Source organism: Taudactylus pleione, unplaced genomic scaffold (genome assembly GCF_031769625.1).
Source record: "Taudactylus pleione unplaced genomic scaffold, aTauple2 ptg000206l, whole genome shotgun sequence".
NCBI lineage: Eukaryota > Metazoa > Chordata > Amphibia > Anura > Myobatrachidae > Taudactylus > Taudactylus pleione.
In genome coordinates this window covers 4,479,987-4,495,626 of record NW_028284608.1, presented here as the reverse complement: position 1 = coordinate 4,495,626, position 15,640 = coordinate 4,479,987, and the positions used below count along the sequence as shown (strand labels likewise).

The following is a 15,640-nucleotide window of genomic DNA, read 5'->3' as shown; positions in this document are numbered from 1 at the left end:
TTTTGGGCTCTTTGCATGTGACTGGTTGGCCACTCCTGGTTTAGTGTATAGTAGACTGGGAAAAACAATACAGTAAAGCTGTAGTATGGATACAACCAGCTCAATGTTGTATACACAACAGCTGCTCAAGACAGTACTACTGGACAGGAGTGAGAGTAGGCCACCTCTGACTGAGCCCCTGACCCACGTGATACCCCCCCCCTCGCCCCACTCATCGCGGTGACGTCAGGACCCAAGCTTGGAGAGTGGCGGAAGTGACATGGTGAAGCCCTCCTGGGTGACGTCGGTGCCCTCCCTCCGCCTGCTTCGTCACCGGCAGCCTGAGACAGTGAGAGAGAGTTGGGGGAGAGAGGACGGAGGACGGGTCAGTCACAGTGATCCGCAGCAGGGACAGCTAGAGGAGGCCGGCGTTCGGCACCATGGGCGCCAGGGAGCAGAGGCTGGAGCAGCTGGGCTTCACTCCCCAGAAGGAGATCGTCTACAACCTGCTCCTGCCCTATGCCGACCGGCTGGACCGGGAGTCCAACCAGCTCCTGGCGCAGATCAAGAGCAGCCTGGGGCGGGCTGTGCACCTGAGGGAGCTGTGGCCTGGGGTGCTCTTCTGGAGCAGGAAGCTAAACACGTGAGTGTGCATCCATTGTATGTATGTATGTATGTATGTATGTATGTCTGTGTGTATGTATGTATGTCTGTGTGTAGATATTGTGTGTGTGTATACATTGTCGTGTTTAAATTGTCTGTGTGTATTTTGTGTGTGTGTGTGTATATATATATATATATATATATATATATATATATATATATATAATGTGTCTATGTATACAATGTTGTGTTTAAATTGTGTATATACTGTGTATTGTGTGTATATGTAGTGTGTATATGTATACATTGTTGTGTTTAAATTGTTTGTATATACTGTGTATTGTGTTAATGTAGATGTCACCTACAGCGACAGAATTGTTTCAACTGTTCACAGTTATATGTAACACGTCTCTCTCTATACATTACTTTGAGAGATACACTTAATATTTGACCTCTAGATGAGTGAATGGACTATGCTCTTTGTATCAGTGTTCAGCCTCTTTGGAATGTTTTTCCATAGGTAATGATTATAAATAGGCTTCTGAAGCTTTTACGTGGCATGTAAACATATCCCTTGATGCTGTACTAACACGACCTTCCATTTGATACACATATATACTTATGGATTGGCCAAGAAATATGGCAGGGGTGTAGCTCATTGTATGACCTACATGATCACTATGTGGTGCCTGCACTATGTGACCTTCTCCTTGCAGTCTAGTGTATGAATGATGACTGTTATTTCTAAACTTAATACCGAAAATGATATGATACCGATGACTGTTGTCATTGTGTTTATCAGGGTAGCCGTGGATTTGTTTACTAGAGTGGGTGTTAAAAATAAATCCCATGTTGCTCAATTTACTGACTAATGGCCACATTACAACTGAATGGATATCTTTGCAACTGCTTCAGTGTCTGATGACTTGTAGATCACCATAGTATTTATATAGTCTGAGAGGTTTACGATGTTGCCAGTTCTGGGAGTATATTGTCTGTAAATTGTACATATGTAATCCAGCCCTTGTGTAGATTTCAGTTTGCGGTTTACAGTGTTTGACTTATTTGTACTTTGTTGATTCTGCCAATGCACGCTTCACAATACTTGTGTTTTCAAACTTTTATTTGGAGCTTGCAGAATGTGCCATTGGGTGTCAGTCTATTACCGCTGTCAGTTTTGATGTTGTATTTTATTTTTTTTGTCTGTACTGGAAAACTGATACCAATGTTCCCAAGTTTAAACAGCGTGTAGAGTATATCATAGGTGTGAGAGATAAAAAATAAAAAAATTTTTTTTTAGTTGCTTTGCATGATATATATTTTCTTACATACAACCTTTTGTACAGCTGAGCATCTTCTGTATTGCAGATGATGTCCCTACCTTATTTAGCCATCTCTGGCTTTTCCTTCCAGCCAGCTCTCTGCTATTAAGCATACGGAATGCATGGGATGCTTCTGTGCATCACGGATCATTCACACTTCTGTCGCTTACAGCTTTCTATTGTTTTTAAGCTTTAAGTGCAGCAAAGATAAATATATTTGAATTCTTTCATTGGAGTGTAAAAACAATCTACATGTGATTAATCTTGTTTTCTGTGTTAGTAAAAGCAGTGGAACACACTGTACGGTCCAAGTGATTGATGTTTTTATTTTCAGTGGGTTTTCATGCATGGGACTAGCCTTTAGGCTATTTTCTTAAGAAGGGCCTGTGTTAAGGGGCGCGTCTCTCCTCAGTTCTGTCTTTTGACAGGGCAGCGGCAGAGAGCTGGACACTATGGATAGATGCAAGAACAGGACACACATGGTTTATATGGGGTTCTAAAAGTCCTAACCAGTACAACTATAAAAAAAAAAATAAATGCCAAAATAATACAGTTTTGGAGTACTTTGCATTTTATAAATGGATGCACGTGTTTCCTGGCTCATTGAAAGATCCTACTACAGGGGGTATACAACATATGGCTCCCCCACCACCAGCTGCTGTGGTACTATACACATCTCAACATTCTCAAATAGCAAAACTGTGGCCGGGCATGCTGGGATTTGTAGTTTCACAGCAGCTGGATGGCCGCATGTTGAAACCCATACCCTACTGGCTCCTAAATGACGCGTTTTGCCCACCACTAGATGTGACTGTGGATGACGGCGCAGTGATGGCGGACAGTAGAACAGCCTAAGATGTAATGTTTATGTGCAATGTTCTTACATCTCCACTGATCTCGGAGCATCCTCTCTCCTACATTAACTTGTTAAAATAGAAGTGAGGGGAGACTTGCGGATGCGCGTATTAACTTAGCTCTTGTTTACATTATTCCTTTGCCCGGGGTTTATGAAATCTCAGGATCCTTAAAGGCACACAGCCCCCTTTTATAAAGCTCACAGGTAGCACTGAACCAAACTCTTGAACTTGTCCCAGTGCAACTAGATGGGCAATCCAGTGCATATTACGGTGCAGGCATGCATAGTCTTCATTCTAGCAAGCTGCACCTGTCACAACACATGCAGTTCCTCTTTCTTGCCTGGGGTGTCGCTCTCTTCTCTAGCACACCATACAGACCATAGTGTGCTAGAAGAACCAGAGCAGAGAGTGACACCCCAGGCAGGAAAGAGGAACTGCACGAGTTGTGACAGGTGCAGGGTGCTAGAATGAACACTACATGCACTGCTCTTGAAGCACCTATATTTGCGGAGCGACAGAGAGTATCTCAAGTGGTGCACTGTGCATTAGAGTATACATCACAACAACATCCAACCCCCTGCCATCATAGAACCCCTCATTTCATTAGATAAAAAATATTTTTTTTTCCTATATGACTGCTGTTTTTCCTCATTTATGGTTTAAGTTAATGGTGAGATTTTTTTTAGTATTAGGCAGCTGTAAGGCACACAGGACCTTATTCAGAGGCGGCCGTGCGGTCTACGACCGCCTCGATGTTTTGCCAGTGCGCATGCGCACGAGGGAGCCGGCTCCCTCGTGCCATGCGTGAGACCCGCTACAACCGACAGAGCCGGTCGTAGCGGGTCTCTTTCCAAAGGGGGCGAGCTGTCGATGTTGATTGACAGCTCGCCCCGTGTGGAAGGCGGGCCGGGGGGGTGGCAGCCCAAACGGAGGCGTTCCCATGGGAACGCCTGCCGTTTGGGGGAGGCCCCACTGACATCACTAGTGATGTCAGTGGAGAGTTTCCGGCTCTGACAGAGCCAGAAGCTCTCTGGGGCTTACGACAAGTGAGACCCTACCCTAGGGTCTCGTCGTAAGCCTCGATGGTCTCTGACCATCTTGACCATCACCCGAGCGGTCGATAGAGCTGTGGTGTTAACCCACAGCCTAACGACCGCAACAGAGGCGGGCGGTCAGGATGCAAGTGGCCGCCCAGTTTCTGAGCGACCGCTTGCATCCTCCGACCGCCTCTGAATGAGGTCCACAGTGTGGCTGGGTCAGAGTTGAACGTACACCTGTTTTCTGAGAATTTGTTGTGTGAACTTGCTTTGCATTTGCATGTAAAGCAGGTAGAGCAGAGTGGGACCCATTTATATTGCATCTATACTTGTAATTGAATATGGGAATTGGACCATGGAGTGCCATACATACATACAGATGTGTTCACATACATTATCCTTCATGAGCTACAAGACGCAATACACGATGACTTGTGAGTGCCATGTGACTCTGTAGCAAAGAGCATTTTTTTGTGCAGCTTTTCCCCTTAAACTGTGTCTTATTCGTAAAGCAATACGAATAGGACACACAAGCAGCTTATGCTGATTAAAACGATATGCAGCATGCCGATATTCTGTGTGCGACTGCGGGTGTATCTGCATGCAAAATGCTATGTTACAGTGTCAGCTGCCGTGACACTGTAACGTAGCATTTCACATGCAGACACACACAGAATGATATAAGCATGCTGCATATCGTTTTACTCAGTATAAGCTGCTTGTGCATTTTATTACCAACATTTTGCAAATTAGATGCATTATTAAGGAAAATACGCTCTGCGCTACGGTTTCATACCATGGCATGGCGCGACTAGAAGAGCTGTTTTACGTGCAAGGAGGCTAGATGCATGTGGACACATCTGTAGCAAAGCTCAGTGTTCACGCAAATTCTGGCTGCGCAATTCTGGACATAAGCCGAAATACACTTATTTAGAAGCGTATCTTTTGCAGCAAGTGCACCATCTGTGTGGGTAGCATCTGCACCTATTTTGAAGTCACACCTATAGATGGCAATCGCTAACGAGCAAGGCCCTCTTCCCTCATGTGGTTTTCCCTCTTTACCACACACATACCATCATCTCCTCCCCATAGCCAACAATTGCACCGAACTGCTGGGTTCAGCCAGAGCGTTTTTTGTTGGCATTATAACTGTATGGGCAACAGTGGTTATATAGCTTTTATCCTATGTTCTGTACTGTTACGCTGGGTACCCACCATACGACAGTGCGATGCAGTGTGCAATGTATAGATAGTCAGGTGCATAAATATTGGGACATTCACAGAATTTTCATATTTTGGCCTCTATTCACCACCATAATGGATTTGAAATGAAACAAACAAGATGTGCTTTAACTGCAGACTTTCAGATTTAATTTGAGGGTAATTACATCCAAATCAGGTGAACGGTGTAGGAATTACAACGGTTTCTATATGTGCCTCCCACTTTTTAAGGGGCCAAAAGTAATGGGACAAACCAAACAATCCTAAATCTAACTTTCACTTTTTAATACTTTGTTGCAAATCCTTTGCAGGCAATTACAGCTTGAAGTCTGGAACGCATAGACATCACCAGACGCTGGGCTTCATCCCTGGTGATGCTCTGCCAGGCCTCTACTGCAAATGTCTTCAGTTCCTGCTTGTTCTTGGGGCATTTTCCCTTCAGTTTTGTCTTCATCAAGTGAAATGCATGCTCAATCGGATTCAGGTCAGGGGATTGACTTGGCCATTGCATAACATTCCACTTTTTAGCCTTAAAAAAACTCTTTGGTTGCTTTTGCAGTATGCTTCGGGTCATTGTCCATCTGCACTGTGAAGCGCCGTCCAATGAGTTCTGAAGCATTTGATTGAATATGAGCATGTAATATTGCCCGAAACACTTCAGAATTAATTCTGCTGCTTTTGTCAGCAGTCACATAATAAATAAATACAATGGAACCAGTTCCATTGGCAGCCATACATGCCCACGCCATGACACTACCACCACCATGCTTCACTGATGAGGTGGTATGTTTTGGATCATGAGCAGTTCCTTTCCTTCTCCATACTCTTCTCTTCCCATCACTATGGTACAAGTTGATCTTTGTCTTCCATAGGATGTTGTTCCAGAACTGTAATGGCTTCTTTAGATGTTGTTTGGCAAACTCTAATCTGGTCTTCCTGTTTTTGTGGCTCACCAATGGTTTACATCTTGTGGTGAACCCTCTATATTCACTCTTGTGAAGTCTTCTCTTGATTGTTGACTTTGACACATATACACCTACCTCCTGGAGAGTGTTCTTGATTTGGCCAACTGTTGTGAAGGGGTTTTTCTTCACCAGGGAAATAATTCTTCTGTCATCCACCACAGTTGTTTTCCGTGGTCTTCCAGGTCTTTTGGTGTTGCTGAGCTCTCCGGTGCGTTCTTTCTTTTTAAGAATGTTCCAAATAGTTGATTTGGCCACACCTAATGTTTTTGCTATCTCTCTGATGGGTTTGTTTTGATTTTTCAGCCTAATAGCTTGCTTCACTGATAGTGACAGCTCTTTGGATCTCATATTGAGAGTCGACAGCAACTGATTCCAAATGCAAATGTCACACCTAGAATCAACTCCAGACTTTTTACCTGCTTAATTGATAATGAAATAATGAGGGAATAGCCCACACCTGTCCATGAAATAGCTTTTGAGTTGATAGTCCCATTACTTTTGGCCCCTTAATAAGTAGGAGGCACATATAGAAACCGTTGTAATTCCTACACCATTCACCTGATTTGGATGTAATTACCCTCAAATGAAATCTGAAAGTCTAGTTAATTTCAAAGCCATTGTGGTGGTGAATAGAGGCCAAAATATGAAAATTCTATCAATGTCCCAATACTTATGCACCTGACTGTATGTCGCGCACGCTCCGCACACACTGCAAGATCCACCAAACTATGGTGCGATATATCGTTACATGGTGCATGTAACTGCACTGCGTCATTCATTGCATTGTCCTATCTGACATGCAGCACAGCAGATGGGACAATGAGATGAACAACAGCTCAGGTGTACACACTGGCCCTGATTCAGAGCCGGACGTTCCGACAGAGCGCTCGCTCTGAATCAGGGCCGTCCCTCTGAATTTTAGAGAGGCCTCCTGGCCGCTCGCATAGCTGTGGGTGACCACCCACAGCTATAGCGAGCGGCCAAAAAGATGGTCGCGATGGTCAAGACCATCGCGACCATTGGGCTTGCGACGAGACCCTTGTGGTAGGGTCTCGTCTGCCGCAAGCCCTGGAGTGCTTTCGGCCTATCAGAGCCGAAATCACTCCCACTGATATCACTTGTGATGTCAGTGGGGCCGGCCCTAGACGGTAGGCGTTCCCATGGGAATGCCTCCGTCTGGCCAGCCATGCCCCCGGCACGCCCACCAAAGCGGGCGTGCTGTCACTCACCATCGACAGCGCGCCCCCTTGTAGCGAGACCCGGAGCGACGGCTTGGCCGTTGCTATCCGGGTCTCGCGCATGCGCACGACGGAGCCGGCTCCCCCGTGCGCATGCGCACTGGGCCAACATCGACCCGCTTGCGAGCGGGTCTGAATCAGGCCCACTATATGATACGTACGATATATCGTTATGATCTGCAACAGAACAAATTTATTATACAATACATTGTATAGTGTGTACCCAGATTAAGTCTTTAGCATTTTTTTTTTTGTTTGCACGGCTTCTGTTTTTGTGCTATGTAAGGCGCTGTGTATTCCATCTGGCATCACATATATATAATGAGTATTGGGAAATGTTTGCACTTTTTTTTAATGAATGCTTCATTTATGCACAGTTTATTTCTAACTCTGTATCAGGCCTGATGTGTACCTTTTTAAATGTGAGTTATGAGACTATCTCAACCATTTCCAGTCCTTTTGCAAGGAACTGACTCTGCATCCCTCCAGCCAGCAAGGAACGCCTCTAAGATGTGGCTACAACATTTTAGAAATGGATCCAGGGGGGCCCACACCGCACACCTTGCACCCATACTTTCTAATACTTACCTCTCCGGAGTCCCACGTTGGCTGGGGAGACGCTAACAAAACGCCTGGGAAATGGCCACCACGGCTATGTTCCCGGTGTTCTGCGCATGTGCAGTAGACTTCGGGCACAGACTAGTGCCCGGAGTCTACTGAACCTCTGTCAGCGCCATGGCTGCTGGAGAGAGAGGAGGGGGCCCCGGAGGGTGAGTGTACACGGCCCCCCTCCTCGGTTAATATGTCCCTGCTCAAACCTCTGCTCCTCTACAAACTCCACCACCTTGCTCCACAAATTGTTTCACTTTGATTTAAAATCTGCACGCCTGCAAATAGATATTGTGCTGACATATACATTATTTACTATTAAATAGACTTAAATTTAACTGCACTTAATAATCACAATAATGTGGCATTCTGAATGGGTCCGGATACTAACGGCAGCAGCGAGCGTTTGCATCTTAGCGAGCGGGTCTGAATGAGCTGCTTAGTCCTAAACCAGCCTTTTTGTCACACGGCTGTGAATTGACGGCGACTTTAACCACCGCCTGTGATATCTGCATTATCAGCGCTCCTCACTTAGAGCATTGGAAGCTCTCCCACTGCCGCTACATGGGCGGATCACGCCAGCGGCTTGCCAGTGTGCCGCCAGTGAGGTAAGAGACCTGCTGGAGCAGACGTGAAGCACTTAGACATCTAGCGGCTAGACATCCCGGCTACTGTACGGTGTATTGCGGCTGTGCAGTTGATGCTCTGATACTGATCCACCTTCAATTTAAAGATCCCAGTTACTGTATGGTGCGTTGCAGTCGTGCTATTGAGGCTCCGACATCGATCCACTTAATATCTACTGTTGGCCTAGGAGGTATAATTTTTTTCATTATCCAACAAGTGGGTCTAACTGTAACATTGATCTGGATTTGCTAATTTACATTTTTATAATAGTAAGTGAGAGTTTGCATTATATGGATATCACCCATTCATACGTATTTGGAAAATCATCATAGGAGAACTTTAGTGGTTTTTGGATTGGAAAGGACTTATTCAGTTTGGCAGCTATATACAGCGCCTTGCAAAAGTATTCACCCCCCTTTGCATTTTTCATGTTTTGTTGCCTCACAACATGGAATTAAAATGGACTGTTTGAAGGTGTGCATCATTTCATTCACAGAACATGCCTACAACTGTGAAGTTGTGTTTTTTGTTTTTTTTCATATTGTGAATCAAACAACATTTAGGACAACATAATAGAAAACTTCAGCATGCATAACTATTTACCCCCCTTAAGTCAGTACTTTGTCGAGCCACCTTTTGCGGAAATTACAGCTGCAAGTCGCTTTGGATAAGTTTCTATGAGCTTGCCACATCTTGCCCCTGGGATTTTTGCCCATTCCTCAAGGCAAAACTGCTCCAGCTCCTTCATGTTGGATGTTTTCCGCTTGTGAACAGCAATCTTCAAGTCTGACCACAGATTCTCAATTGGATTGAGATCTGGGCTTTGACTAGGCCATTCCAACACATTTAAATGTTTCCCCTTAAACCACTCGAGTGTTGCTTTAGCAGTATGCTTAGGGTCATTGTCCTGCTGGAAGGTGAATCTCTGTGCCAGTCTCAAATCACAGGCAGACTGAACAAGGTTTTGCTCAAGAATATCCCTGTATTTAGCACCATCCATCTTTCCCTCAACTCAAATCAGTTTCCCAGTCCCTGCTGCTGAAAAACATCCCCACAGCATGATGCTACCACCACCATGTTTCACTGTGGAGATGGTGTTCTTGGGGTGATGGGATGTGTTGGGTTTGCGCCAGACATAGTGTTTCCCTTGGTGGCCGAAAAGTAAAATTTTAGTCTCATCTGACCAGAGCACCTTCCTCCATACATTTGGGGAGTCGCCCACATGCCTTTTGGCAAACTCAAATTGTGTCTTCTTATTTTTATCACTAAGTAATGGCTTTTTTCTGGCCACTCTTCCATAAAACCTCATGCTTGCAATCGTGTGTAGATTCAAATGTATGTGACTCTCATCTTGCTTATTGCACCGATATTCTGCATAGAACCTCATGCTTGCAATCGTGTGTGGATTCAAATGTATGTGACTGTATCTCTTGCATAGATTTATTTTTTTTTTCTCTTCCTGTATAGTCTGTATTGGTCAGTGAAGCATAGTTTATGGTATATATCTGGCCTGGTTTTTGCTCCAACTCAGAGCAAGTTATCTCCTTTGATCAGCAGGCCAATTGAGTCAGTTGTAGCCTGTCTTAATCAAGGCTTACCACTCCTTATATTCAGTCTAGGGGCAGCTGGGGCTGTTTGCAGCTGGGGTTAAAAACACCAAGTGTTAAATGCACAAAGTGTGATTACATAACCGTTAATCAAACAGTTGAACAAACATTGACCAACATCTAAGGTAATTTCAGATTAAGATACCATTACTTTAAAATTTGTCTAAAAAAAACAAACCTAAAACTCACCATGTACTACACATTTCTTTTTTTCAACTCCCTCCTTTGTATTTTCTCTAAGGATATAACATCCCTAACTCTCCCTGCATCTCCCCTCTCTGGGCACACTGCCGCCCTATTGAGTCACTCACCTCCTCTAAAAACTAATGAGATTTCTTTTCATCAAAAATTGACTATTACAGCCTCATTGTGTCACTATAAAAATTTTTTACACACCTACAACTATATCTACTTCTCCATTCTTCTGCTTTTATTATCTGGTGACATATCACCAAATCCAGGCCCCACACACGGACAGCGGATATACTATGGAATAAATATCCTGCAAACCTCACATGTCTCCCATCACCCTCCAAATCAATAAATGTGCCTTATAGAATTCACACTTGATCACAACTTATTATTTTACTTCTGAACATCTCTTTACAATAACTACATTTTACCAATTTCTACATTTACCTGAGACTACTGGTTTATACGTTAACCAAACTCTCTAAATAGCCCTTCATGAAGTGGCTTCAGCCACCCATCAGAATTCACGTAAACTGATATAACAGCCATGGCTTTCCACAGACACCGACAAAAACTGCCTCTTAAAGTAGAATGTCAGTGGCATAAATCTTAATTCAAATGACTTCCACACATACTGTAAAATAGGAATCCACCCATCTGTCATCCTAACCCTCTGTGCCATGCTCACTGTCTACCCCATCTGTGTCACCCCTGTCTGTTTGCCCATCCCCTCTAGAATGTAAGCTCTCACGAGCAGGGCCCTCTTTCCTCTTGTGCTTATCCTTTCTTTACTTATATTGTCTGCTCTATACTCAAAAGCACCTAACCCGTGACTTTTGCCATCCTGCTTCTGTTGCAGCAGTGTTTATATACCATGTACTTGTCTTGTAGTGTCTTAAACTGTATGACACTGTTTTCTTGTTCTGCTCAACTGTCTATGTACTATGTCTATGTTTGTGCACTATGTTTATGTACTATGTAAGGCGCTGCGGAACCCTTGTGGCGCCATATAAATAAAGGATAATAATAATAATAATAATAATAATAATAATAAAGCCCAGCTCTATGGAGTTATTGTGGTCACATGCACAGATACACCAGTCTCTGCTGTGGAACTCTGCAGCTCCTTCAGGGTTACCTTTGGTCTCTGTGCTGCCTCTCTGATTAATGCCTCCTTGTCCGGTTTGTGAGTTTTGGTGGGCGGCCCTCTCTTGGTAGGTTTGTTGTGGTACCATGTTCTTTCCATTTGATGATGGATTTGATGGTGCTCCGGGGAATCATCAAAGATTTGGAAATTTTTTTTTTTTTATAACCCAACCCAGAATTGTACTTCTCAATAACTTTGTCCCTGACTTGTTTGGAGAGCTCATTGGTCTTCATGGTGTGATGCCTCTTTTTTAGTGGTGTTGCAGCCTCTGGGGCCTTTCAGAAAAGGTGTGTATATACTGACAGATCATGTGACACAGACTTCACACAGACTGACTTCATTTCACTAATTATGTGACTTCTGAAGGTAATTGGTTGCACCAGAACTTTTGAGGGGCTTCATAGCAAAGGGGGTGATTACATATGCACATGCCAATTTTCAGAATTTTATTTATAAAAGATTCTTTTTTTTATATATATTTTTCTAATTTCACTTCACCAAATTAGACTATTTTGTGCAGGTCCATCACATAAAATTCAGATTTAAAAAATAAATAAATTACCGGTTGTAATGTAACAAAAAGGTAAAAAGCCAAGGGGGTGAATACTTTCACAAGGCACTGTAGATTTCGTGTAATAATAATTTTTATATATTAATGTCCCTCATTACACATTGGGCTTGATTCAATTCGATGCAAATTGCTGTTAGGTCAGGGAATGCCCCTTCTCCTGCCCCTCATGCCTTAAACAGGGTGTTTAGTCGCGAGGACTGGCATTCTCCGACTAAACTTCCCGGCGCGATGCTGTTTCCGTCGCGATAAGGGCAGAAAACAGCATCGTGTCTGTACTTTTGTCGGATTTCTGCTCGCATCCCAGGAGGGATGCGAGAAGAAATCCTTAGTCGGGCTTAGCAGCACACTGAATTGAATTGCTCCGGGAGCTTATTCCCAGCGCTATTCAGTTCGCATTGAATTGAGCCCATTGTGTGTTTTAATAAAACTATTGTGTTTGTCTAAAAGCCAGCGTTCACAAATACGCGCTATAGCGTGTATTTTACTCGATATCCGGGACCGGGGGCTCACTTTTACAAAATGGTGGGTCCCCGGGGACACTCTCCGCTGCGGCCAATCCCTGGCCCTCGTACGAATGATTGAGCCTGGCCCGGCGGCAGCCAATAAAAGCGGAAGGAATGCTTTAGCGCCCTTCCTGTCATGCGGCGTCGCACATATATGGCTCCTGACCTGGCTTACTGACTACAGCTCCTGCACCGAATGAAGACATTCTCAGGTAAGTGTAAGCTGGTAGCAGGTGGGGGTTTAATTGTGACTGTTGCTCCGGGCTGGGGTAAGACAGAGCAGCTGCATATACACGCTATAGTGAGCCCAGCGCGGCGGCCTCCGGGACCCGCACCTAGGGCCGCCAGGATTGTTGGGAGGTGTCTGCCTTTATCTTTACCAGGGGCGTGGGTGGTGCCCGGCGGCTGCCGGGCTGCTGTCCATGCTCACCGGCCCGGCAGCATGGAGTGACTTCTGTGACAGGCAGCCTAGCAGAAACTCAGATTGGCTGCCTGTCACTACAGTGTGGCGGCCGTGCGGAGCTCAGTGTAGTGTGGTGAGCACGGAAGGTCCAGAGACAGTTCACCACACCGATATACAAAGTGCTGCAGAGCCGACTGAGCTCCCTGCAGCCAACGCACTGTAATGACAGGCAGCTGATCTGATGTCACTGCTGCCGGGCCCTGGGGAGTATGAAGAGCTGCCCCAACACACTCAGTATATTTTTATATGTATATACTTGCCTCTGCCCCAGCCTCCCCATGTGTGCCTCTGCCCACGGAAAGGTATGTTTCCCCTTCAGTTTCTCTACCTGGAAGTGACGTGAACTGAGGGTATAAGTGCGGTACCCTGCCCATACAGTCCACCAAAAAAAGATACTTGGCCTCTCGAGGGCTCACCACGCTTCTGGCTCGGGCTCAGCGTGATCACTGAAAGCGCTATCCCTTTCTTCTTTTCTCCCTACACTAGTGAACAGATGCCGCGTGCATGCGCACGGCATCTCTTCTACCCGCTGCTCACCCCCAACTTCCCCACCACCATGGGACATTGCGGCCCGCGGGTGGGACAGTCCCAGAAAAACAAGCCTGTCGTGCTGAATGCGGGACAGTTGGGAGGTACGCTATAGGTACAGCAATAGTAAACTGATATGTGAAGGCTTATGAGGCGCACGAGTGTAATCACGTATAAGGTGATGTGAATATCATCGCTGGCAGACGCAGCTTCTTTCCAGGAACATCTCTGGCATGACTTGTTCCTCATTCCCAAATGTCATTATTAAATCCATGTTTGAGCTTTGTAGGCATGTTCTGCATTGATTCTGATCTCTTCCGTTACTACACTGTGACTATGCAGGGCAAGCTCTAATTATAGACCAATATCTATATGATGAAAAACCTATACGTCCTGGCACTAATGAATGACTATATAGGTCAAATGCATTAATGATCAATGAAATATAATTAAAAGCATGTAGTGAAACCAGCTGCATCACCCTGATTATGAGTTATGGGCGCTCACTGGAATAACGTTCTAACAAGAAAGGTGAAAAAAAAACAAATGAGTGCTGCTGCGCTTATAATGTGCGATAACAGAGGTATTGGTGTGGCAGAATGATGTCATCAAGTCACGTGAAATGCTAAACAATAACACAACATTTAATAAACAAACAGCAAATAACAATTTAGTTATCACATAAATATTATCTAAAATAAGGTATTTTATAAACCACGCTTTAAATTATTCAGATTAGTAAATGGAATTAAGCTGTCTGTATACCTGCCACAGGTGATGGATTAATCCAAGTCTTTAAAGCTGCTTTCTGGTTAAATATGTTACAAAATGGTGTACTTGCACATGTCCCGTATTACTGGTATAATATCTGGCTTGTACAAAGTTAATTCTTTAGTGGGAATCCATGCAGAGCGCATTCTCCAAGTCTATGTGCTCTGGGAATCAGTATGATATACCGCCGGCCGCATGAAGATCCCGACAGGTTTCTTTTTTCTATTTACTAACCTAACCTTCCCCCCCCTAACCCTCCCTTAGGGGTGCCTCACCCTAACCTCCACCCCCAAGTGCCTAAACCTAACCCCCCCTTCCTCGCAGCCTAACCCTAAGTCTCCCGGGGAGGTTCCTAACCCTAATCTTCCCCGGGGGTGCCTAACCCTAACCCCCCTTCCCCTAGCCTAACCCTAACCTCCCGGGGGTGTGCCTAACTCTAAGTCCCCCCCAGGAGCCCCTAACCTAACCCTCCTCCCCCCGCGGCTGTCCGCGCCCGGCTTACCTTCGATCGGTAAGCCAGTTGTCGGGCTCCCGGCGTAGGTCTAATGACAGACGTTGGGATGTCAACGCCTGTCATTAGACACTTGCCGGGATTAGACAGTCAGGGTGCCGACGGTAGGCATTTAGACCATCGGCATCCCGACTGCATACCGTGCTCTGTACCAGTGCTACTAAGGAAAACTGAAAGACCTGATGTGAGCTCACAAACCAGCAAAAATCCAAACAAGTGACGACAAGTTGTTGTCTGGGTCCAGTGTATATCGGACGTGCAGTCTCCTGAGATATAATATAAAAATGGTGAGAGTAATACAAAGAAGATATTTATAACTTTTATAAACCTTTGTTTATTGTAATCATATCTATAGTTAACACTCACCAGCTTTGTGGAGCTACCTGGGACTGCAGGGAGATGAGAGATGAGGCAGCAACAGCTCAGCCTCTCTTCTGTATAGTTAGACTGTGCTTGCAGAGCTGGGGCGGGGCCACACCACGGGCAGTAAAACTGCACGGAAAGAGAGCTAATAGAGGCATGCCTCTTAGTATGGGGGTGGGGTGTGCCTTGAGTACTGATGGACACCTTGGATGTGCCATGTGACAAGGTAGTGCACTGCAGTGTTTAGAGATCGGACCCCCATCAGCAGCAGCAAGAGAAGACAGTGATGCAGGTAGGATATTCAATGGACATTGAAGGTTAGTGTAGTGAGGGGAGAGTTACAGTGAGTAGGGGGTGAGACAGACTCCCAGCACTCAGACCTATCTACATGTGTTCCTCCCCAGCCATTGACCTCACTGCATGTCACTGGTGTATATGGCACGGAGATGGTGCTACAGCACCAAATGAAAGTTGGGAGTAGCCCTCTGACTAGTTTCACCCTTAGGGAGCCTTTAGAGTAGATGCT

General features: G+C 45.1%; 1 protein-coding gene across 2 annotated transcripts in view; it reads left to right on the top strand.

Annotated features, from left to right (window-relative positions):
- Positions 1-266: 266 nt before the first annotated feature.
- Positions 267-15,640, top strand: part of PSME4 (proteasome activator subunit 4) — a 139,959-nt gene continuing 124,585 nt past the window's right edge. Inside the window, exon 1 of one of the 2 annotated variants that reach the window (XM_088477998.1) lies at positions 267-622. In XM_088477998.1, coding sequence (XP_088334124.1) covers positions 420-622 — 203 coding nt within the window. In that variant the 5' untranslated portion in view covers positions 267-419. The remainder of the gene's footprint in view (positions 623-15,640) is intronic. The other variant, XM_088477999.1, reaches the window with a different exon arrangement.